This window comes from Narcine bancroftii, chromosome 7 (genome assembly GCF_036971445.1).
Source record: "Narcine bancroftii isolate sNarBan1 chromosome 7, sNarBan1.hap1, whole genome shotgun sequence".
In the NCBI taxonomy this organism is placed as follows: domain Eukaryota; kingdom Metazoa; phylum Chordata; class Chondrichthyes; order Torpediniformes; family Narcinidae; genus Narcine; species Narcine bancroftii.
The window spans coordinates 162,592,216-162,618,829 of NC_091475.1; the positions used below are offsets into that span (position 1 = coordinate 162,592,216).

General features: G+C 39.5%; 1 protein-coding gene across 3 annotated transcripts in view; it reads left to right on the forward strand.

Moving 5' to 3' along the window:
* LOC138739305 (interleukin-1 receptor type 1-like) overlaps positions 1-25,490 on the forward strand; it is a 57,330-nt gene extending 31,840 nt beyond the window's left edge. For all 3 annotated transcript variants that reach the window (XM_069891089.1, XM_069891091.1, XM_069891090.1), the window contains 7 exons: positions 11,459-11,627; positions 12,986-13,048; positions 15,244-15,373; positions 17,176-17,324; positions 23,141-23,284; positions 23,504-23,671; positions 24,635-25,490. In XM_069891089.1, coding sequence (XP_069747190.1) covers positions 11,459-11,627; positions 12,986-13,048; positions 15,244-15,373; positions 17,176-17,324; positions 23,141-23,284; positions 23,504-23,671; positions 24,635-24,981 — 1,170 coding nt within the window. In that variant the 3' untranslated portion in view covers positions 24,982-25,490. The remainder of the gene's footprint in view (positions 1-11,458; positions 11,628-12,985; positions 13,049-15,243; positions 15,374-17,175; positions 17,325-23,140; positions 23,285-23,503; positions 23,672-24,634) is intronic.
* Positions 25,491-26,614: the final 1,124 nt, after the last annotated feature.

The window sequence follows — 26,614 nt, forward strand, 5'->3', positions numbered from 1 at the left end:
GTTAATTTATAAAAAGTTTGTATAATACAAAATATACATATAAAATGGAAAATGTGATAACAAGATCTAAGCAGAAATGCTGTGAGCTAGGGGAAAGAGCCCATAATGTCCTCTCATGGTAGTTGAAATTTGAACAAGCCTCCAATACAATAAATACAATTAAGCTAGACTTGGACAGGATCTCTTACAAACCACAGGATATAAATAAAGCTTTCAAGCAATTTTATGTTAATTTATATTGTGACAGGCCCAGAGGACCCCAAAACCCAGCAACAATAGAAATTCACCAAGACAAATGGTTACTTAAACAAAAGTTACTTTTAATTTTCTTTAAACACAAAAACAGGATCAAATTTTAACTTATTACTATTAACTTAACTTAACCTAACCCCCTTCTAATTCTAAGCGTATGTGTATGTAATGTGTGTAACAGTTCAGAAAAGTTTTTTGATTCACAGTCCAATCTCACTTCTCATTCTTCCAAGTTCACTGGTATCAGGCAATTCTTATACTGGGTGCAGAATTTAATATTTATTAACCTTCACCAGGCTTTGGTGCTTGAAAGGTAAATGGTTACCGCTCAGGAAGGTTCTTGTTGGTTTTCAGAGAGAGATTTGTTGCTTGTTGGACACACACAAACTGATTCCTTCCAATTAGCCACATCAGTGCCTTGCTGAAGAAACTTGCCCAATCAAGGTTTTCCAGATAATAACCTCTTTCTTCAGGTCATCACAGAGTTCCTTTTCTGTTCCCCTTATTTCAAGTGAAACACTATACAGCCAGCCATCTCCTCTTGTATTGACCACAAGGGCTTTGAACAGGCTAAACTCATAACTCACAACCCATCTTCAAAATGGGGTTTCAAATAAGCTTCCAAAAGCCACTGCAGAAAACCAGCAGTCTCTCTCTCTCTCTCTCTCTCTCAGAGAAAAAAAAATTGTTTGACTCTCTTTGGTTGCAAAACCACATGACCTTCCTAAAAGAGCACACTTCACCAAAACAGCTTGCTAGAGATCTTATCAGTTTCCTGAGATGGGCCCTTCCATTTGCACCTCATGTGAAAATCTCCAGCACAGGAGTCTATTGTCTTTGCAGACTTGTAGGCAGCACCTTATGCATAACTCTTGCATTTTAAAATGAGATCTGTTTGGAAGTTTTTGTATCTGTTTGTGACCTAACTAAAACCCCATAATCTATCTTCCAAAAACATATCTATACATCATCTGTCACAATATAAATCTCAATTGGTGGGGGATTTGAATAAAATGGAGAGTTTCCTGTCACAATTGGATTTCCCAAATTTGAATTTAGAAGAAAGGGAAGGGTTAAATGCTCCCTTTAGTCAAACTAAGATAGGAGGAGCATTGGCCTCCTTGCAAATTAATAAATCCCTGGGAGAGGATGGATTTCTACCAGAATGTTATAAAGAATGTAAAGATTTATTAATACCTCTGTTTATGGAGGTATTTTTTTTTATTTTTTTATTTTTAGCACGGAAACAGGCCATTAGGCCCTTCTAGTCCGCACCGAACCAAACACCCCTTTCTAATCCCACCTCCCTGCACAATGCCCATAACCCTCCATCTTCTTTTCATCCATATACCTGTCCAACCTTTTCTTAAATAATACAATTGACTCCGCCGCCACTATTTCTCCCGGAAGATCATTCCACACAGCTACCACTCTCTGAGTAAAGAAGTTCCCCCTCATGTTACCTCTAAACCTCTGCCCCTTAATTCTTAACTCATGTCCTCTTGTTTTAAACTTTCCTCCTCTTAACGGAAATAGTCTATCCACATCCATTCTGTCTATCCCTTTCATAATCTTAAATACTTCTATCAAATCCCCTCTCAACCTTCTACGCTCCAAAGAATAAAGACCCAATCTGTCCAATCTCTCCCCATACTCCAGATGCTTAAACCCAGGCAACATTCTGGTAAACCTTCTCTGCACTCTCTCCACTCTGTTTATATCCTTCCTATAATTAGGCGACCAGAACTGCACACAGAACTCCAAATTAGGCCACACCAACGTCTTATACAATCTCAACATCACCTCCCAACTCCTATATTCCATGCAATGATTGATAAAGGCCAGCATACTAAAAGACTTCTTCACCACCCTATTCACGTGAGTTTCTACCTTCAGGGAATGATGTACCGTCACTCCTAAATCTTTCTGCTCTTCTGTATTCCTCAATGCTCTCCCATTTCCCACATATGTCCTATTCTGATTCTTCTTACCAAAATGAAGCACCTCACACTTATCAGCATTAAATTCCATCTGCCATTTTTCAGCCCACTTTTCTAAGCAGCCCAAATCCCTCTGCAATCCTTGAAAACCTTCTTCATTATCCACTATTCCACCTATCTTAGTATCGTCTGCATATTTACTAATCCAATTAGTACAGTGGTGACCCATACTCTCAAGAAGTTTTTTCAACAACATTTATTATGGTGATTCCCAAAAAATATAGGGATCCATTGAAACTGTCATCTTATTGGCTCGTATCACTTTTGAATAGCGACTATAAGATTATTGCCAAACCTTGGCTAATAGATTGGAAACTTATTTGCCAGAGTTAATAAACGCTGATCAAACTGGCTTGTGCAGGGGAGGCAATTGGCAAACAATGTATGCAGATTGCTCAGTAATATACATCTGGTACAAACAACACATGACTTGAGTGTTGCCATGGCTCTGGATGCAGAGAAAGCTTTTGCCAGACTGGAGTGGGACTTTTTATTCAAAGTGCTATAAAAATTTGGACTAAGGCAAACATTTATTAATTGAGTTAGAGCTCTATATTCTGGGCCTAAAACTAAAGTAATAACTAATGATCAAATTTCATCAGTATTTCCACTGTCCAGATCGAGCAGACAAGATTGTCCATTATGTCCAGCTTGACTATTGAACTATTAGCAGAAACTATCCATCTCGATCCAGAGATAAAGGGTTTCAGCATCAATCAGGAAGAACAAAAAATCAATTTATTTGCTATGATGTTCTGATATGTCTGACAAAAAACAATTAACTCATTACAAAAAAAATTGCAGTCTAAATTGGAGGATTTTGGGATTTTAACAGGTTATAAAGTTAATTGGGACAAGAGTGAAGTTGTGTCACTTACGGATGGGAATTATGAAAAAATTAAGAGAAATTCTCAATTTAAGTGGCCACTCAATGGGATTAAATATTTAGGTATCAAGGTATATAACAACCTGCAGAATTATCTTCCCTTGTTTTGGAAAATTGAGGATGATTTTAATTAATGGGTGACCCTTCCAATGACTTTGGTATTAAAATGAATGTACTGCCTAGAGTAGAATTTTTTTCAAAGCTCCCTGTTCTTGTACCTCAGCGATTCTTTCAAAACCTGAATAAATGCATCAGGAAATTTCTGTGGAAAGATAAGGTTTCCAGATTCTCTATTGATAAATTAACTTGGAATTATGAATTGGGAGGATTAATGCTCCAGGATTTCAAAAAATATTTTGAGCAACCCAATTGAAATTTGTCACCTCCCTCTTTGATGGAGGAGACAAATCTTCTTGGGTAATATTGGAGTTGCATAAGGTTGGTGAAAAAATAGCAGAGACTCTTATATATAAATGGAATTCTAAATTATTATCTGGCCCTAAAGAAGCCCCCCTATTAAAGCATATAATTACAAAATGTAATAAAATGAATGATCAAATTGGTGACAAAATTGAGCGGGGGGAACTCTTTCATCTAAAACACCCCTGGCTCAAAATATGTTAATTCCATTAATGATTGATAATAAAATCCTGGACACTTGGTCCCAGAGAGGGGACAAGTGTAGTGAGGATTGTTATGAGCAGGGACAATTTATGATATTTGAGCAAATTAGGAATAAATGTGGAGTTTTAAATACATTTTTTTTATGCTAACTTCAGTTAAGATCTTATTTAAGGACAAATTAGGTCCAGCACTAACCACAGTGCAGTGAAAAAGAGACTCTGGTGAGCACAAAAGAATTTTTCAAAAATGTATTCCTTACTTCAGGCAGGAACCTCTAAACAAGGGCTTGATAAATAAGACAAAGGTGGGAATCAGATTTGGGTTTTGAAATTGATCCATTTTACTGGTCTGATTTATGTCGGGACAGGATGATTAACATGATTAATGTAAGGTATCAGCTGGTGCAATATAACTTTTTACATCAGCTATACTTTACAAAAGTTACATAAATTCAAATTGAAAATATCAGGCCATTGTTTTCGATGTGTTCAAGAAATACGTACTTGCTTACATTCAACCTAGTCATGCCCTAAAGTGAGGCCTTTCTGGGAAGATTTGGGTAATCTCCTGGAAAAAAAAATACTGGAATTCAATACCCTCAGGCACCCGAATTATTTCTATTGGGGAATTTAGAAGATGCAAGACATAAAATGAGGGTGTCAAAATATCAATTAAAATTCGTTAAATTTGCTTTTGCAGTGGCTACGAAATGCATAGCAGTTACTTGGAATCTGATTCCCAACTAGGTTTAGCCTGCTGGAAGATAGAAATATATAACTGTGATCCCCTGGAGAAGATCACTTATAACCTCAGAAACAGGTATGATGTATTTTCAAGAATATAGAATTCATACCTAAGGTACATCAGGGTAAATCTTTAATGATTCCCCCCTCCTGTCTCTTCACCCTGGCGCTCGCAGTGCTGGGGTCCCTAGGTAAGTCAGGCTATTGGTCCCTTGATGGGAGTGGGGTTTATCCTAGGTGAAGCCAGCCTTTTCTTTTTCTTTCTCTTTTTCTACTTTTCTTAATTCTTTTGTTTCTTCCGGGTGGGAGGGTTCCTCTTATTTTGTCCTCTTTCTCTCTTATTTTTCTATTATCTTTTCTCCCTTTGGTTCAACATGGACATTGAATTTGCATTTTTGTCATATTATTGAAATTTTTCTTTATAATAATTGACTATTTTTTTCACTTTCTTTAATATCGACATGGGGATCGATATTTGTATCATTTTGTTAATTTTTTTGATTATTTATTTTGACTGAAAATTTTCCAAATAAAATATTTTAAAAAAATTGCTCGTGTAGGTATCAGCATGATAAAAGCTAAAATTTTCTCTTGTGTGGCAGATAGGTATATCTGGTTCACCTGAAAAACCAAACAAAGCAATTAATGAACAAGGTTCTATTTTAATCTTAAAAATCGTCGATAAAGTTTGGAAAATGTCTTCCTAAAATCTCTCTAAATTTGGACATGTGTGTTCTGTGTAGCATCTTAAATTGTAATAAACAATGCCTTGCACAAAATGAAGAATCATTAATCAATCTAAGAGTAGAGTACCAATCTTCATCTGAAAATGTTAGGTCCAAATCTCATTCCCAATCACTGAGACTGATCTTAAATCCAATAAATCATTATAAATATATGATATTAATCTACTGTGAAAAAACCTTAAGTTAAAAAATGAACCAAGAATATTAGAATTTGAGATTCAAGGAAATTCAGAAAGCTTGGACTGAAATTTTTTTAAAACTTGTAAATATCTAAAAAAAAATTCTCTTGGAAACATTAAATTTGGGTGATAGTTATTCAAAACAGGCAAAGTGATCTCGAATAAAAAGATAGTTATAACTTTGGATACCTAGGAATTTAAGGTCATATGGAGTTCAAAAGTTAAAAAAAAATTGAACTTGCACCAGGGACACCTCAATTAGCTACAGTGCATCAACGTACATTCAGAAACCAAAAAAGCAAAGTAACATTCGCAGAAGAGTGGATGTGCAGAGAGAGAGAGAAGTCAGTGCAAATAGGACAGGGACCCATATTGGATTGGTGGACCAGGGACAGGCAAAGTATATGGATGCAGAAGATTGGCAGGTGCCAGACAAAGGGAGAGAAGCAAGAAAAACAAAGGGTTCTGGTGGAGTGGGTGATTTGGAAGACAAAGGCAGACAGTGATTCGAGAGGCAGCAGAGGAACATCAGTCTAGCCTCATTGTCGATGCTTCCAGACATGCAAGGAGCAGGCAGCAGGAAACAGAATAGCAACAATATGCTCTCTCAGTTCTCAGGCTTCCAGACAGGCAAGGAGCAGGCAGCAGGAAACAGAACAGCAACAATATGCTCTCTCAGTTCTCAGGCTTCCAGACAGGCAAGGAGCAGGCAGCAGGAAACAGAACAGCAACAATATGCTCTCTCAGTTCTCAGGCTTCCAGACAGGCAAGGAGCAGGCAGCAGGAAACAGAAAAAAATATTTATGCAGAATTACCATGACGTTTTTGGGTATTTTGCAACCATCCTGCTAATGTATAATATAAACACCAATAAAAATATTTAAAAAAAACGAATTTAAGGAGGGAAATAGTACGCAATAGAAACATATAGATTTCATTGTTGAAAGCAACCTTTACCTTGTTTTGATGTTACCTTGTTTAAAAATCACTGAAAATTTAACACGACGACTTCAGGAAGTGCTTTACCTTTGCAATAGCTCTCAAAATATGATGAAAATTTGGCAGAAAAATGGGGGATTTTCAAGTTAGTTGCCAAAAAAAAATGCAGTAGAAGGTTTAATGATCTAGTCAACCCACATCTTACCATCATTAGGGCTGAGATGCATCTCTAGCTTATTCCAGTTGGACATGTGAGGGTGATGATCCAAGATAGTATCTGAAATTTGAAGAAGTTTTCCTCCTTTCTTAAATGGGTGTTCTCTCTCTCTCTCTCTCTCTCTCTCTCTCTCTCTCTCTCTCTCTCTCACTGCTCCCCCTCTTCAACCATGTTCTCACCAAGATTTGCCATCACAGCTACATCTTTCCTAAGCACCTGTCTACCCTACCATCTCTTCCCACATGCTTTACAAGCCTCCCAGTTCAGCATCAGCCAGGATCTCTGGTAGGTAGATTCTATTCACCTCTAGTCCCAAATGTTCTCCCTCTGTATCCTCCGCTCCAACATCTCTGCCCTGCATTGATACCTTCTGTCTCTTTCTCTTTGCCTTGCACAGCTCTGGGCTTTGTTTTTCCACACATGCCATGTTCCATAATTCTACTTCATCCTCTGCCAGATCCACTCCTTCAACTAGCATTTATTTGTGTTCCTGACTATTCATGTTCCTGACCCCCACAAAGGATAAGAAACTCGCCCAACTCCAGACTCCCGATGATCTGTGGAAATCTAATTTATCTCCAGCCCAACTTCTGGCCACTGGACCTTCCTATTCTCTCTCCACTTCAGGCTGCTGATAGCCAATCCACTCTACTGCTCTATGCCTGGTGCCCCACACCCTGTCACACTTCTTCACAGATTCGATCACTGTCTGCCTTTGTCTTCCAAATCACCCACTCCACCAGAACCTTTTGTTTTTCTTGCCTCTCTTCCTTTGTCTGGCACCTGCCAATCTTCTGCATTCATATACTTTGCCTGCCCCTGGTTGTAAGGTAAAACATCATGAGATGGGAATGTGTAAGGAGTTACCCTGTACAGGGCTGTAACAAGATGTGAATGCATCCTTGTACTTACAAGATAAGAGAGACATTGATGGATTGAGAGGCAGGAAGCTAGCAGGGAAAGGATAGCAACAGTTTTAGTCATTGGACAAGTAATGATATGATGATGTTCTAAGCATGTATCCAAGGGTATAAAAAATCACCATTTTGCTGATAACAGCAGAATGCATTCTCCGACTAACATCGTTAGTCGCAAGTGTTACAATCCGGTAATAAAGAACAAAGAACCCTGATTTCGACTCAGTCTGGTGTTTGTCTCACTCATTCATGAACAAAGCAGACCTAACATGGTCCACCAATCCAACATGAGTCCCTGTCCTGCTTATCCCACCATTCCTTTTTGCACTGAATTCTCTCTCTCTGCTCATCCAGTCTTGATGAAGGGCTCCAGCCTGAAACATTGACCATTCTTTTCCTTCCACTTATGATAATGTTCTGCCCAGTTCCTCCAGCAGACTGTGTTTATCTTTGGGTGGTCGAAGTGGAAGTTTGTCAGTGCAAGAGACAGGGGCAGAATTTCTTTGGTGTACCCAAACAATACAGGGGGGATCTACACTGGGCCTATTATTTAGAAACAATTCTGGCCAGGCATTTCAGTGGAGAGCACATTGGGAATGGTGATCACAACTCCTTAAGTTTTAAGATGTGTATAAACTAAGTTTGGATCTTGACATTGAGCACAAAATTGGGAGAGGGCAAATTATGACATCATTAGACAGGAACTATGGAGAGTTAATTTGGGGACAGCTGTCACATCAGTAATGTGGGAGTTGTCAGGACCAGCTAATTAGACTCCAGGACTAGCATGCTCCAGTAGGGTGGAAGGACAAGGATGGCAAAGTAAGGGAAACTTGAATGACTAGAGTGGTACTGTATTTGATCAAAGAGAATAAGTACATGTAATGTGTGCCTCACCCAAGCCACCCTATCCTCTTTACAGTACTTCTGTGCTAAAGCATCCTTAGTCATTGTGTTCAGAATCGGTTTGATAGGTTTGAAGAGAATCAAGGCTGGACACATGTTATCAGCAAACAGTGGTCCAGCAAGACTTCCAACAAGGTTCTAGCCAGGAAGGCCACATAACCTTCCACAAGCCACATTCTGACCAGGTTCCAGATGGAGAGGTCACAATCCACACCACATTCCATCCCTCAGAAATTACTACTCCATGCCAATCCATTTACAGGCTAGTACCCCACAGATATAATTACATTACACACAGCCCTCACCCATTGATGGCCCACCAACTTCTCCACACCTGCACCCCCAACACTCCCAGCCCCACAGGAACATCAACTTCCCCATGTTCAAGGGATTGATCCCTGGCTCTTTAAATTTGTTTACTGACTCTCATGTGTAGTGAATAATATTCTCCGTCTGGTCAGGAATGTAAATGCAGTGAAAACTGCACTGGTGTCCACTTCCATCTGTGTGTAGGTAGTCAAAGACCATCCTGACTCCGCCTAATGCCGAAATGCCACAGCCATCTATTGGCATTGTCTCCACCATGGTGGCCATTTGTCCGGGTCTTCCTTCAGATTTACAAGGCATATGGTGGAACACATCCTAGGTAGCAGCTGCTATACCATCCCATGGTAACTATGGATCTGCCCAGCAGCTGTGCATCCAGGGTGTACCATTTAGCCCCCAGGGAGCACCACTTTTGCTCTCGTGCCTGGATACTGTTTCTGCTCGCACTCCCACTGAATGCTCAGACCAGTGCAGGTTGTACTGTTTGCACAAACATTGCCAAGACCTGTTTACCATTTGGGGACACACTCTGAGAGGCAGGACTTTGTATTGACCAGATTGTCCACAGGGAAAGACCCATCCTTGAGCCACCCATCCCACCAAGGATCAACGCAGTTGATTGGCAATCATTACCTTCCCAACACAAGAATATCAAAACTCGCAGAGCTGGACAGTTTCCCTCAGAGACTCGGGGTGTGGGGGTTGTGTGTGTGTGTGTGTATGTGTGTGTGTGGGTGCATACATTTACAAGTCATTCTTGTTTCCCTGGCTAATGCCACCCATTGCATATCTTCCAGTTCGGGTGCTTCAAACTTACCCCATTCTTGGTGCCCCTTTCCCAGCCAGGAGACTTGGCACTCCACCTGACCATAGGCCACTTCACCAGCTCAAATCTCAGTAAGGGCATGTCACGGGACATACCCACAACAGGAAGTCCACACACACAATGGTTTTCCCAGTCCATGCACTACAAACCTTCCCACTTCTCAGTGCCCCTTGCCCGGACAGGAAACTCGACCCTTCACCTAACCACTAGCCACTCTACCTGACCACCTCTCAGTAAGGGTGTGCCATAGGATATACACACACACACACACACACACACACGCATGCGCACACGCACGCGCACACGCACACTATAGAGAGTTTGTACACATGTGATGCTTACAGGGAAAGGTTAATTTGTTTAGCATTGTGCAAAAACATGGTGGCTCATAGGTCCAGTTGAAACTCCTCGAACCCTGCTCATAGCGCCAAATGTTGTGTTCAGAATAGGTACGATGGGTTCAAAGAGAATCAAGGCTGGACATGTGTTATCAACAAACAGTGGTCTTTATTTTCACACAGCAGAACTCACAAAAGAGCACTCACAGACTAACCTGAATAATACACAAATAGTTACCCATCGGGTACAAATACATCACTGCTAAACATTCTTAACTCCCCATTGGGAATGCAAGAGTTAAACACACAATGCCCATCCACCCACAGGCATAGCACACTAATAAACAATAAATTAATTAAAACTAACAAGTATATCAAACGAACCTGGTTTCAAACATCGACTACGACTTGGAATCTGGGTCGGGCCCATTGCAGTCAGCCCTCTGGTGCCCTCCTGAGGCAGCAGCAAAAGAGACTCCATGTGCTAGGCCTTTCTCAATGCAGGGGCTGTCCTCCAATAGCACATCAGCCTCACCTGTGGACAGATCTAAGCATTGATTGTAAGGTGACTTCTGACTTGGTTCCAGCCAGAGAGGCTACATAGCCTCCACAATCCACATTCCGATCAGATTCCAGATGGAGAGATCACATGACCCACCATAATCCACACTACAGACATGATGAAGAGTTTTGGCTCGAAACATTGGCCATCTTTTTTCTCCCATTGATGTTTATTAACCCACTGAGTTTCTCTAGCAGATTGTGTTGGGCATCCTTGTAGCTTATTGCGATTCACCAGTCTTCACCAAGATCTGAAAAATGTGCAAATGATGTAACAATGCAGTAAAACCAGAAATATAGTCTGAGAAATCAGATCAGTAGCAGCTCAACAAAAGAAAGAGGCTCGATGAAGCAATAGCATGAGGCTCTTCTTTTCAACAGGTCAGATAAACCAACTCAGAAAAGCAGTTCCAGGGCATCACAATTTAATGACAGATTATTGGAGCCCCCCTTGCACACAATTTTGGTAAGGCCATCTTTGGAGTATTGTGTGCAGTATTGGTCACCCTGTTTTAGAAAGGATGTCATTGTTGGAATGAGTGTGAAAAAGATTCATGAGAATGTTACTGGAGGGGACAATAATAAGCACAGCTTTAAAAAGAGATTGAAGGGGAAACTTTTTTTCAAACAGAGGGTGGTACGAACTCAGACTGGTACAATTACCCTCTTTAAAAGACATTTGAGTAGGTATACGGATAGGGGTTTGGAGGGATATGTATGACAACAGGATCTAGTGCCTGCTGCTTTAGGTGGATGTTCTCTGCCCCATAACTGTCAAAGTGAAGCAGCCCTTAATGTCTGTGGTTCTGAATCAAGAATATAAATTATTCTAGTTTACAGCTTTGCCAGCAGCTTGTTTTACTGCTGGTTGAATGGTTTGATTTCCATTGTCAATAAGTTACTTATCGATTAGAAATTTACGTTACTGATTTTGAAGTTACAGGGCAAAGTGTGTGTCTAAAAGATTCCACATGTACTTGCCGTCTTTCTTTTTCAGGATTGTAATCTCATTGATGTTAACAGGGGAAAGTATCTCAGTGATTCTGAGAAACTTCAAATTGAAAATGCAGGCCCTGAAGATAATGGAATGTACACCTGTAAATTTAAATTTGTATACTTTGGCAGGAAATACCATGTAACAAAGACAACGGAATTGAAAATAAAATGTAAGTCTACTGTAGATTTTACCAATATTTGATATTCTCTAACTGGACAAAACATACAGATTTTTTAATATGTTTATTTAGAGACCCAGTGTTAAATGTTTATGGTGTGGGCTTGTATTGTTATGCATGGGTGGATAGATGAATAGTAAACACAATACCTGGACTTGAGTGTAGAATAGAGAGGTTTTTAGCGTGGGAGAAATGCAGATAAATTTGGGCAATGAAATGAATTATTATTATAGTCTAGAATTCACTTAATTCAAAGCTATCAACTTAGTTTCCATTATTTATGGAAATCTAAATTGAAAGCAATGTAATTAATATTTTTGTTAAATACATGCCTCAAACACAAAATTCAATGTGTCTTCATAAATGTAGAATTCCTAAGACTTTTTAAATATTTCACACATGCACTTACAAGTAACAATCTTTAATATATCTTTCCAAACTTACAACTAATGCAGCGTATTTGTAGACATTATCTTTGAAAACAAAATATGAACAAATGCACTTAAAACCTATAATTAAAGATCTATAGAACTGTCCCAAGCCCCTAGATTGGAGAACACAGGCAATGTTCTTTTTGCTTGAGCTCGTTCAATGATTTTATCCAGCTGCATTTTCAACATTTGGCATTTAGAAGGGAATGAAGTAGTTCAGAATTTCATTTCCTAAAGGGGAGACTTAGGCCTTGATAGTAACTTCACCCCCACTCTGCCAGTGACTGAGTATGAGAAGGTCAGTAAAGCCATTAGAAATTGGAATACATACATCATTTTGTGTTGGTGGATATCCTGGCAATTAGAAGCTAAATAACACATTCAATTTGGGGGTCCTACCTGGGAGGCTCATTTAAAAACTTAACTGGTGCTTTGCCACAACATTGATCTCCAGCCCCCCACTTACTAACATCCAGCCTTTCTAACCTCTGCAACACCATAATTCTCCTTCCCATGTTGGTCCCATGTTGGTCCCTGATGCAATGAATTACCACTGCAAAGTCTTTCCTCCCACCTAAGAGCCAGGTTGTCTATTATCTATTTGCTCAGGAGGAATATCTTTTCAGATTATTTTCTTCCTCAACTCTACTGTCCCATTTCGAAAAAATTACTGGACACCTGCCATTTCTATATGCAGTCATGAGAGTTTCCTCTCTTTCCACTGCACTTTCCCGAGTACAATTTGGCCCTGAGGATGTCTGACCTCCATCTTCAGAAACAAGAAAATGATCCATAAAACTATTGCCTTGCAAAATAATATTATGCCATATCTGAATCTTTTCTTTCTTTCTCTGTACATCTGAAGATATATGTTGAATATTTCACAGTAATCCTAACATTTAGAATTGATTGTTTCAGATGTTAAGTTGATATCACCAGAGATGATAAATCCTAAAAATAATACAATTGAAGCAAGACTTGGTAAGAATAAAATAAGTTAATTTTCTATTATCTTTTCTTACTGCGTCAAGTAATACTTCTATATACATTTTAAACTTGTTGTAAATAATTATGAGATTATTTAATTAAAATTCAACAAAAAATTAACAATATGTGACCATGTGTACAGTTGCATTAAACTTCCACATTAAACAGCATTGCATCTTAAAAATTAAGCTTTAGTTATTTCCAATGACAGTTTTTGGAGGTTGTGCAGAATTGAAAAAAGCAGCGCAATACATGTGGAATGTTTATTGCACAGGAAGATCATTTTTGACCCATTATGTTTGTACTTGCTCTTTCCCAGTGCAACTACCTATTTTTAAATTTTATTTTAAAATTTTGATGTACAGCATGTTAACAAGACATTTTGGCCCACAAGTCCATGTCACCCAATTTATACTCAATTACCCTACAACCCTGGTATGTTTTGAATGGTGGAAGGAAACCAGAGCCCCCATGCAGACATGGAAAATCCATGCAGACATGGAGCGTATGTACAAACAGCCTGGTCCTGAGCATTGGCACTGCAAAGGCATTGTACCACTCCTTTATATATATATTTTTAAAATCTCTTTCCCTAGTTTCTCGGTAGCCTGGTATGTTCTCCACCATCTAAATATATTGTCAAGGTATGAAAAGGCTGCCTGGTTTGATGGAAGCCTTTAAGTCAATCACTTAAAAAAAGGCCAAAGGAATTTTGGTAAACAACTATTAGCATAAACATATTAAAGCAGAGTTTCCAGTATTGATGCAGCGATGTAAGTGTTGTCTTTGGAAATGAATAATTTACTTGATAATGCAGAGAAGACTTACTAGGATGTTGCCTGGAATGGAAAACATGTCAAGTGTAGCAAGTTTGGCCAAGCTAAAGCTTTTTTCTTTGATGAGAAGTAACTTAGAGGTATATAACATTATGAGAGGCATGGATTCAGTACCTTTTTCCCAGGGTGACAATAGCAAATACCAGAGTGTAGTGATATGCTTTCTCCTTGTATATTATTCCCTACCTGTGTGCTGTTGTATGTATGAGGCTGGCCCACCCACTTGTGACTGATCTCCTATGTCTCCTCCCCTTATGACCTGGCCATAAAGGTCGACCTCACTCCCCTCCCCCCTTCTGGCATTCCTGTACCTGGATCTGGGCCAGCCAATGTCTTGTGTTTATTAAAGCCTATCATTCCCCTGCTCTTGACTTCGTGGTTATTGATAGAGCCTATCACAGAGGGTATCTGATTAAGGTTAATGGAAAAAAAATTAGGGGAGACATCAGAGGTAATTAAAAAATATATATATTTATCCATTTAAAACCATGAAGAATTCACACAATTAATAATAATACAAATCAAATACAAATACATGTGGCACATATATAAAAAGAAAATAAAAAAAATAAAGAAATCCAACCGATATACTGCCCCCTCTATCTGCTTACTAAAAGAAAAAGAAAAGAAAAAAAGAGAACAAGAGATCCTCAACAGGAGTGCCTATTACTTTAAGGTTTCTTTTAATATACTATGTGGGAATTTAATCCCTATTATTCGTTCCAATTAATTACCTATTTCTAACCAAAAAGATCAATTTTTGATACGGAGAGTGGTATGTTCCTGGAATACATTGCTGAGGGTAGTGTTGGAGGCTTGTACAATGGGGACATAAAAAACCTCTTAGGTCGGCACATGGATGGAAGAAATACAGAGGGTTATGGGTGTGATATAGAGAAGGATTAGATTGTTGTGGAGTAGGTTTCCATAGGTCATGGGCTAAAGAGCCTGTACTGGGCTGTCATGTTCTGTTACATGGAAATAATGTTTTGCATTTTACAAAATTGATTTGCTGATTAGACATTTGTTAGAATAATAGTATCTATTAATTGTGATTAATTAAACTTGCATGGACTTTATAACCAAAAGTAATTATTAAAATATTAAATATTAAATCTTAAGACAGTTTTGATAACAATATTAAACATAAAATCTGTAAGATACTTGCAGTTTCAAAAAACTTGCCAAAGAATTTTCAATCCAATGACTGCAGTAAAATTAAAAAAAGTTATTGTGAGTTGAAGCTTAAGAGATTTATTTAGCTGAGGTGTTAGCTGTTAAACTTGAAAATGAACATCAATGCTTTGATGAAATAACTTCTCTGCACTCCATTGTTTTATCTTTGTTTCACAGGTTCAGAGCTGAATGTGACCTGCGAAGTTCACTTTGGATATGGTAACGTGCAATTCTTTCAGGTTTACTGGCAAATGGATGAGACAAAAATTCCCACAGATGAAGCCAGAATTAAGCAAGGACCTGAAATGTGAGTCTTATTTTCAATATGTGGTTAACATGAAAGCTCTATGAAGGAGTAGATACTTGAAACATATTAAAATGTTTCTGAATCATTTCATTATCATAATAAAAGCATCACAGGAAATTTCTATACTCAATTTCTCATGCATATATCATATAATATTATAATGGAACAGTTATAAATAAATGTCAAATAAATTATAAAGACTCTTTTTTCCCTCTCTACACCCATATGGATGGAAACTTTGTACAGTCTGTTCACAAGGTCACGTGTGAATGGGATGCAAATAAAACACAGTGGACATTTGCTCTTCCCTGTCGGAATTTACCTGCTTTTTTTGGGTTGGAATGGGGATCAGAGCCTTGAGAATATGTGTTTCCATTCAAATGGATGTGCCTGGCAACACCTTAGTGACATGCTCCAGTTTTAAGTTTAAACACAGTTGTATCTTGGCAGCAAAACATCAAAACTGATTCATGCACCTGATTATACATAAGCAGATAAAACTTGATTTTTTTAAAAAAAGTCATACAATCACAGAATTATACAGCACAGGAATTGACCCTTTAGTCCATCATGTTCATGCCAACCTTGCTATCCATCTACAATCATCATATTTGTTCTCATCTGACTCATATCCTTCTATGCCTTGCCTATTTAAGTGACTATCTAAATGCATCTTAAACTTAGTAATTACATTTGATTTCACTACTTCTTGTGGCAGCACATATGCCAGATATCAATCACTGTGTGAGATACTTATCTCTCAACTTAACCTATCCCTTTTTGGGTTTAACATGCCTTGCATAAGAGGATGACTCTGACCATCTATCTGTCAGTCAAGTTCAATTTTGTTGTCACATGTACTAAGGACAATTATAAAGTTTGTTTAGTGAGCAGTCAAGCTAGATAACCCATGTATAATACATCAATTAAAAACACAGTACAGGGAGCGTCATTAAAAAAATCGTAGTTAATATCAAGCAAAGGCAATATTATTTTAGTCATGCGAGGTTTGTTCAGGAGTCTTATAATAGCAAGAAAGAAACTGTCCTTAAATTTGGTGGTGTGTGATCTTCCTGATGGGAGGAGGGTGAAGAGAATGTGGCTGGACTGCTTTTCTAAGTTGCCAGGAAGTTTAAATGGAGGGGAGGGAGGTATATGTGATGGTCTGAGCTGTGTTCACCACTTTCTGCAGTTTCTTGTGGTCTTGGGTGGAACGGTTCCCACTGATGCATCCTGGCTGGATACCTTCAATGGTGCATCTGTAAAAGTTGTTGAGGAACATATTTCCAAATTTCCTCAGGCTTCTGAAGAAGTAGAGACTCTAGAGCACTATCTTGGCCACCATGTTGACAGGGAAGTTAATGCTGCTTACAATCTCCATCTCAGCACTGTGGATATGAGCATGGGAGTGAGCTGATCCCTTTTCCCAAGTCTATGACCAACTCCCAGGTCTTGCCGATATGGCGGAAAAGGTTCTTGACCTTGCACCAAGCTACTAGACCTTCTATACCCCTTCTCTATTCCATATTACCATCCTATAAGATCTGACATTAAACAGTGATGTCATCTGTGAGTTTCAAGATTAAATTGGAGTGGGTTTGGCCACTTCTAATCCTTGTATTCTATTGTCCAACGTATGAAAACAAACATGCCACATCCCCTCTTCAACACAATATCAACCTGTGAATGTAATTTTGAAAAAAAGTAAATTCCAAAAGTTACATTGGTTGGGGTCCTAGGAGCAATAAAAATTATAACTTGTCAAGACAGAATCTTTATTATTAATTGTATTGTTTTCACAGAAGTAAAGAAGGAACTGATCACTCTCTAGTTGTCTTGAGAACCCTAATTATCTCAAAGATCATTGAAGAAGACTTTCAAATCAAATTTGATTGTTTCGCAAACAATCTACGAGGAATCAGAAATGGCTTTCTAAATATTTTGCGCAAATGTAAGAGTCTGCTTTGAAATAAATGATTTGCCCTATTTCTATTTAATGAGCAAATAGTCTATTACTATATTTATAATTGTATTTGCAACATTTAAGCTTTTGGCTTGTTCAGATCTGTTCTTATTTCCGTCAAGCTTCTTGAGTAAAAATGGATTATGTCTTTGGCGTGGTCCAAAAAATAGCTTGGGAATAATCCAAAAAGGAATTTAATTCATATTTTTCTTGTGAAATAATGAGGGTGACTACTGCGCCTGTAATTTTCAAGGGGGGGGGGGGTTTCAGCAGTTTGTCTTATGTCCTCAATTTCTTGACAAAATTAATAATTATTATAGCAATATTAATTTGAAGTGGTTAACTAAAGTCACTCAACTAAATTTTTTTGTGATATCGCTGCTGAAGATCCAACTGCGCTGGGTGGGTCACGTCTCCAGAATGGAGGACCATCGCCTTCCCAAGATTGTGTTATATGGCGAGCTCTCCACTGGCCACCGTGACAGAGGTGCACCAAAGAAGAGGTACAAGGATTGCCTAAAGAAATCTCTTGGTGCCTGCCGCATTGACCACCGCCAGTGGGCTGATATCGCCTCAAACCGCGCATCTTGGCGACTTGCAGTTCAGCGGGCAGCAACCTCCTTGGAAGAAGACCGCAGAGCCCACCTCACTGACAAAAGACAAAGGATGAAAAACCCAACACCCAACCCCAACCCACCAATTTTCCCTTGCAACCGCTGCAACCGCGTCTGCCTGTCCTGCATCGGACTTGTCAGCCACAAATGAGCCTGCAGCAACGTGGACATTACCCCTCCATTAATCTTCCTCCGCGAAGCCAAGACAAAGAAGAAGAATGATGAGCTGAATTTTATTCTATTCTCTCTGCTTGATTTTTTTTGAAGTAGCAGCTATGTGGAATCACGAATGATTACATTATCTGCATGTTGTGACATGCTGAATTCTCAGGTCTTTTCTGTTAAACCAGCATTAACTAAATGAGCCAGTGGCAGAACCTCCATGGCTGAATTAGTTATCTTTGTGTAACTAGATTTCATTCATCCCACCCACAACCTGCAAGTTGAATCAATGCTTGCATTACTGTGTCTCGACCTTGGCTCAGCCACTTTGGAGTCCGAATTCAAGAGATTGAGTCTGTCAACTGGGTTGATACTTTGAGCAATCGTACATTATCAAAAGTGCTGCTGTTGTTAGTGGGATATGTATAAAAGGTTCCAGGCCACCACTTGAACTTGAGTGGGGAAGTATCCCAACTACTCTTTAGCATTACCTCACTAAAGCAGATAATATTACGGTTTATTCCTCTGTTCCTTCAAGACCAAGTTTCCCCTCTGCTTTACTTTAGAATAGTGACGATCTTTGTAGTTCATTGTGTCCTAAATCTATCCTCTAAGGCCAGCCTTTCCCTTGCTTGTGGAAAAAATTTAGTCAAGGTTCACAACCTAGAACTTCTTTGAAATTTTATTAAAACTGCGTAAGTTCTCAAAGTAAAATCCTGTAAATACAGGTATTACAAATAATAAAATGTTACTGCCAAAATATTATATAATGTAAAATCCCACATAATATTAAACTGTTGACAACTTGACACGTTTTTAATCTTTGCTTAACTGTAGATTAACCTCACAAATACTTTTAACTCTGGCTGTCACTCATTCCGGCTATCCCTCAAAGGAATTCCTGGTTGAACTACTGTTGAACTTCAATGAGATCTCTTTTTCACCAATGTCACTTAAAACCTCTTTGCATCCTTCTTACAATTCACTGTTCCACCTTGTTTTGCATCATTGGGAAACTTAGAAAGGTTGCATTCAGTTCTCTCATCCAAATCATTGCTATATCTTGTGAATAGCTGAGGTGCAAATATTGATCTGTGAGGCACCTCACTAGTCACCATCTGGAATACTAAAACTTATGCAAACGCAGACCTGGGGACTGAGTCACAGAACATCTACATTCTGTCTGTAATGGCCATCATGCATTTCAACTCCCCTTTCCATTCCTACATAGACCTGACTGTCCTGGGCCTTCTCCACTGTCAGAGTGAGGCCCAGTGTCAACAAGAGAAACTACACCTCATATTGTGCTTGGGCAGTCTTCAGCCCAATGGTATGAAGATAGAATTTTTAAATTTCAGGTAATGTTCTGATGTGCTACCAATAACTCCAAAGACTAGAAGTTACCTGACAGATTGGCTTTTATGACCATAAACGGAAGGCACATCTCATGTTGCTGACCCGAGACCCGAGCTTGTTCTGGGGGAGGGGTTATGGTGTTTCTACCTATATTATGGGAATGAAGGGGGAGGATCCACAGGTACAATCAGCAAGGGATGGCCAGCTGTACACATACAAACAGTATTAACAGTGGTTCCACCACATTCACCCCCTCTTTTAAAAGAAGTCCAGCAGTGTGAAATGGGTTCCAAGTCCATAACAAATTCAGTCTGTCTGGTGGTCTTGTCTGGCGTTGTGACCGTCATAGCACTGGCTGTGGCTCAGCTTTGACTCCTGGACGGTCTGGTTGTTGTTGGGGGGTGGGGTGTCTGGTGAATGAACTGAGACAGTTGGGACGGAGGCTGGGGTAGGCTGACATGGTTGGTATGTGATGGATGATTGTGGGGGGTGGATGTACTGGTTGGTCAACTGGAGTCCCGGGGTTTCCTGTGCACACCAAGTCTCGGATGGACACAGTGTCCTCGGGCCCATCCGGGTACACTACATTGGTGTATTGAGGGTTGGCTTGGAGGAGATGGACTCTCTCAACCAGGATGGCAGCGTGGTCCCTGATGTGGACTTCCTGGGGAAGGAAATAACCTTTCATGTGGGGTGGCATTGGTTGCGATACACAGGAGGGATCTGGTTGCATGGAGCACTTCAGGGAAGACCTCTTGCAAATGGGAGGCAAACAGGCCTTTTGACTTCAGGACTAAGAGGATGGCCTTCTAGATGGTGACGCTCTCCCTTTTCACCTGGCCGTTCCTTCGGAGGATGTAGCTGGTGGTTCTGCTTGTGGTGATACTCCTGGCCAGCACATATTGTTGCAGCTCATCACTCATGAAGGAGGATCTCCAATCACTATGAATATAGCAGGGGTATCCAAACATTGAAGAGGTTGCGCAAGGCTTTAATGATGGTGGCCGCAGTCATGTCCAGGCAGGGAATGTAAAGGGGTAAAGTAAGTACTCATCAATGATATTGAAAAAGTACACGTTGCAGTTTGAAGAGGGAAGGGGCCGCCTGAAATCTATGGTCAGGCGCTCAAAGTGGTGGATGGCTTTAATCAAATGTGACCTGCCCAGGTGGTAGAAGTAACTCTGCACAGACCTGGCACTTTCTGGTCATCGTCCTGCTGTCCTCAACCGAATAGGGGAGGTTGAAAGCTTTGACAAAATGGACGAACCTGGTGATCCCGGGGTGGCAGAGGTCGTTTTGGAGGTCGATCTGTGCCGCAGCTTACAATCAAATAAAGAATACACTCACTCGTTTCTTTCAGCTCATCATGAAGTCAACTTTCTTTTTATTACTCACTAGACACAACATTGCATTCTTCAACTCCCAAACACCTCCTAGCTGAATCCCTTTGACCTTCTCATTGGCTCACTGCTTGACTCACTCTCCTCCTCCCAACAAAGGTAAGTATGTGACCGCGACAGCGCCCGCCCCCCCCCCCCCCCCCCACCTCAGCCTCCAAACCATACAAGGAGGCGACTGGGTCCTCTGGCTTTGGCACCCAGATAGAACATGGACTGTTGATATATGCTGGCTTCATCCAGTTGATGGAAACCGTGCCAGCTTTTTCATTCTTGTCAATCATAAAAGTCTTTGCGTTACATCGTAGAACATGAAAAGGGCTATCATTAATGGACTGACTTTGTTTGTGAACAGCATCATGCCAGAGGAACCCAATATTGCATTCTTCAACTCCCAAACACCACAACATTCTATATGCCACATTATTCTTGTATAGGAATTATTATATTTGAATGTAATGTGGCTTAAAATTTTAAAGTATTTAAAAAAAACAAACCAAAATAAAACAGCGTTGTAAATCATTCGGTACATACACTGCAGGTGATGGCTGCCGCGTAGGAGTAGGTTGGAGTAATCTCATGTTTTCCCGAAGACTATTAACATAACTAGACGTATCATAGAGCATTGTGCTTGGACTTGGATTCAAAAACTTACCTGGCAAGGCTCTGCTGCTTAATATCCAAGATCTGCCTCAACAGCAGTATGCACTCCATGGGCAAATGTTCACTTCATGTGGATGCATCGCCACCTGCTGTCAATGCTGCCTTCAATTGTCAATGGAAACGCTCAATGAGGCCATTGGCCTGCGGGTGGTAAGCTGTAGTGTGAATATGGGTAGTACAATAGGCCTCTACTACCAGGCCTGGTTTTTTCCAGCTGCCATTTGTAGAAGTTGCAAGGTTGCTGAAAGGACCAGGCAGCACCAAATTTCCGACCCTACCAACAAATATGCCATCTGCCGCCTCTACCACATCCTTGTCCACAATTCCAACCAGGCTGATGAAAGGAATTTCGCTGCGTGCCCAAAACCTGAACCTGCATAGTTAGTACTGCCATTTGCTGCTCCAATTCAGTTACCTTCGATTGATAAGGTTCTGGGACTTCACAAGACACTGTAAGGAATTGTTCCAGTTCCATTTGCCCTTGTTGACTTGTGGAAGAAGCCAATCCTATTTTCAATGCAGAGGTCGTGGACATAATGAGGTCAGCATGATCCACCAACTGATCAAGGGTGGACATTCAGAAGACAATCATCAAATGCTCTTGAGCATAATGAGGTAAACCTCGAAGGAATCTGTTTCCAAAAATCACCTTTGACAGGATCTTCTCCAGCTAGCTTGCACCACCTCCTCAACAACTGTGACAGTTGCTTATCCCCCTAGACTGTCATCATCTAGTAATTAGGCAATACGAGTCTCTATAGATGGCTGAGTACACCACAGAATTGCCGCCTTAAGCATGTCATATGGGAGATTACCATCCAGATCCACTGACATCCTGCACCTCATAGGCTATCTGCTCTGGACGAAGCTCCAAAGTAAACTGTGCTTCATCTTCTGATGTCACACGGAGGGCAGAGAAACAGGCTTCAGGGATCACTAACTATGCTGGTGCATTATTAATAAAAAGGGGGTGGGGGGAAATCTTTAGTTTGACCTCCCCAACTGCTCCTGGAAGGGGTTTATCCTTATCACTATCCATTTCAAATTAGAAGGCACGGTGAACTCATGGGGTCACCACTTGTAACAGCACTGATTTACCACAGCTTACAAACAAATAAAGAATACACTCACTCTTCAGCACAGCATGAAGTCGACTTTCTTTTTATTATTCACAAGGCATCACATTCCATTCTTCAACTCCCCAAACACCACCCAGCTAAACCCCTCTGACCTCCTATTGGCTCACTGCCACACGGGTGATCCTAACACTCTCCCTCTCCTCCTCCCGACGAAGGTAAGTATGCAACAGCGACAAATCTTTTTATTTATCTTTGATTTCATGACATTTCTAGGAAGTTAGTGACCCTCTTTTATGAAAACAGAGCCAAAATGTTTGGGTAATTTCACCTGCATTAATTATCCTATTTTTACATGTAGGTGTACTATATTTTTTATGTTACTTATTGGACAGTGAAAGAAGATTATTTTACAATGCACACTTATGGTTCTTTCAAGTTTGCTTTCACACTCTCAAAGCCTTTTGGTTCCTGAAAAGAAATATAACATTTCATTTCATCTTTTTTACGGTTAAATTATCTCTTTCTTTTGCTAGCACCAGATTGGACATTTTATGTTGTTAAAACCTTCATTCCACTGATCTTTGGATTTCTGGCCTGTGTATCAATGTACGCAATTTTCAAGGTGGATATTGTCCTTTGGTATAGAGATTCATTCGAATCAAAGAAAATCTTTAGTGGTAAGGATAATATTATTTCATAATCAGATGTAATATCACTGGTTTTATTATTTATATCAATCAGTGGTTAATATAGCCTTGGTTTATGGTAATAGTTTTGATATATAAATTCTGGTTTATTGTAGAAATGAAGAATTTTGTACTTCAGTGACATATTTTGTTGAATTGGTGACTATCATTTCATTATTTACTCATTAACTTCATTTTTTATCCCCTTAGATGGTAAGAAGTTTGACGCATATGTAATCTATCCAAGATCTGAAAACAAAGGTTCTTTGGATAACTGTAATGCAAATTACTTTGCTCTTCACATTTTACCACAAGTACTCGAAAAGAAGTACGGCTACAGACTATTCATTTACGGCAGAGATGAAGTTCCTGGTCAGGGTAAGAAGAAAGAACTTAATATTGGGAACAACTTCAACAATGCATTGATAGTGTATAAGTGCTAGTTGTAAACTAGTTGTATTGTAAAGTGCTAGATGTCCAAAAGACAACTCAAAGATGGAGCAAAAAGACTTGCATTCCATTGGATATTAAGTGTCATTCCTCTAATGTCAGCAAATTGAAAATGCCAATGGACCAAATGGGATGGAATGGAGGAAGGGGAAGAGGCCTGCGCCATTAGCAGGTCACTGTTCAGAGTGGAGATCCTCTTAGATCTGCAACAAAATATAAATTACTATTCATTTGCAGGAGCCTTCTGCAGCAGATTAGAAGACAGGTGATTTAAAATTGTAGGTAGATATGCGCAAAATGAGTGGAGCACAGGCTCCTTTCTGTTAAAAGAATTGCATAAAGCCAGTGATCAGCTTCATGCCTACTTTAGCTGGGACCCCAAGGCCATTTGCCTGTCATCCCATTTTAGAACTGAGTTGAAGTTCATATTGTCACGTACACTGAGTTGCAGTAAAATACTTTATTTTGCCTGCTATCCAGACAGGTTGACTCATGCAGTAGGTAGTACAATAGTAACAAATAAATAAGTACAGGAAATAAAGCACTGAGTTGCGTGTATGTCAAGTCACCCAGGGTATGGAGAAAAGTATGAAATCAGTGCAAGTTATCAAGAAAAGTGCAGTTTAAACACGGTGATAGATTCTCCTTTTACAAGTGATAGATTCATTTTTGAGTCTAATTATTGGAGGAAGGAAATGGTCCTTGAATTTGGATGACTTTTAAGGGGAGGTGGGGTATGTATTTGTCTTGGGGAATTGGACCAAAAAATTGAATTTAGCAACAAAAATCCATAGAAATGATAATGGCCTATAGTGTTAACATACCACGTAACAATTTGTATATTTGGTCCTAATTATTTGGAGTAATTTTATCCGTGATTTTTATTTTCAGTTGTAGCTGAAGTCATTGAAAATAATATAAGGAACAGTAGAAGATTGATTATCATTTTGACTCAGAAGATTTCAGATGATGATCAGATATATTCTGGATTCGAACACAAAATTGGATTATTTGACGCTTTAATCCTGAATGAAATTAAAGTAATTCTAATTGAGTTGGAACAATTTGATGGCTTGAATGACTTTCCAGAATCACTAAGACATGTCATTCAGAAAAATGGCACCATTAAATGGAAATCAGGTGAAAAAAGTAAACCTGATGCAGTTTGCTCAAGATTTTGGAAACGAGTGAGATACAAAATGCCACCAAGATACAAGACTGTGGCCGGAGCAGAGTGATTCAACAAGGTGCAAGATGAAAGCAAATGCACAATCCCTTCTTGTGCAAATGCACAATTCTGTATTTAGTTTCATGCCCCATTAGTTATTGGACTTCAGTGTTGGTTGCTTCTTCTTCTGCATTAATATTCCCAATTTACAAGAAAGCATTACAACTAAACTTTAGAGATAAGATTTACCTAAAATTTTTCCTTAATTTTGCATTTTTTTTGAACCATCATTTTCTGCTTTGTCACTGTGACATATAGAAAAGTAAATCTTCAAGAGGGGGATTTTTGAATGGGTAAACTGGAGATGTGTATTGGAAAATGAAGTGTATCTTCCATATTGTTATGTAGTCCAATGAAATAAATGGTCACAAATTTCCAGGCTAGGCGTGCATCCGATAGTTTTAGCAAGAATATGCACGTTGAAAATTTTGGCCACCATGTTTGAATTTTAATTCTTCAACCTCTCTCTCTTTTGATGTACTCATAGGTTCTTGTCTGAATTAAAATCATGTATAAGTTCTTGGTGCTTATTTATTTCAAATATTTGGTTTTCTAGATCCTCTGTATTGACCACTTGTTTTACATAAGACATCCATCAGTTGACTACTTCACGGCTTTTGATTAACATACCAAATAAGTCTATTTGTGCAAGTGCTATGAGTTAACAGGGAAAGCATGATAGTGTAGCTGCACGCTACTCGAAAGAAGACCCACACACACACATAGAGTAGTCAGGTTAAGCTTTGAGTTTTATTAGGTCTCAGGCCTGACTTTTATACTTGCTCTGTTTCCGCCATGGCTTCCCTTGGCTGACGTCACAACCTGCATAACAAAAGCAGGTTTCCGTGCGCGGGTACTTTCCTGCATGACCATACCCTTCTTCCCCATGCGCTGTCCCTGTCTGTTGGCTGCGCAGCAAGGCCAGCGCCATTTTGGGGTCACTGGCCTTTAAGCTGCCCTTGCCGTTCACCTGCCTGTTCACTTGTTTGGGGCAGAGATCTCTACTGGAGATCAGTACCTTCATTTTAAACAGGAGGCAAGCTTCAATCCTCATATCACAGGCAGGTTCATCTTGCTTCAGTTAAATAAAATAATTGGAGATCGTCTGCCAATAAGGACATTTGCACAACAATATCCCAAGGAAGGTGGCAGATGGGTCCCTCAGCTTTTATGCTTATTTGTAAAACTTAAATCCATGTTTTGATCATAAGTAGGGAAATTACTGAGTACTGAGGATTCATGAAACATCAGACATGGACTTTAAAAGGGTGAGTGGTAATTAAACCTAATTATATGAAACTCTTCAAAAGAAATATCAGAGAAAACAAAGAATAAGCAATAGTTAAAGTGAATAATCAAAAGTCATTTGAGAAGGTGTTCCTGTCTGAAATATGCAGAGATAACAGAGAGTGAAAACAACTTGGTTCGATTAACATGGAATTTTATGTTGGGTTATTCTTGTTTATAAACTCTGGAAACAGTTAAGCAGCACCAATAGAGAAAGAATCAGACAAAGGGATTATCTGTGGCAGGTCAAGCAGGTGATTATGCATCTTGTACATCATCCCTCTGCACATTCATCCCATGGCAGGAGGATAGGAAGACTCTCTGCTTCTTGCTTGAATGAAGGCCCAACCAGTTTC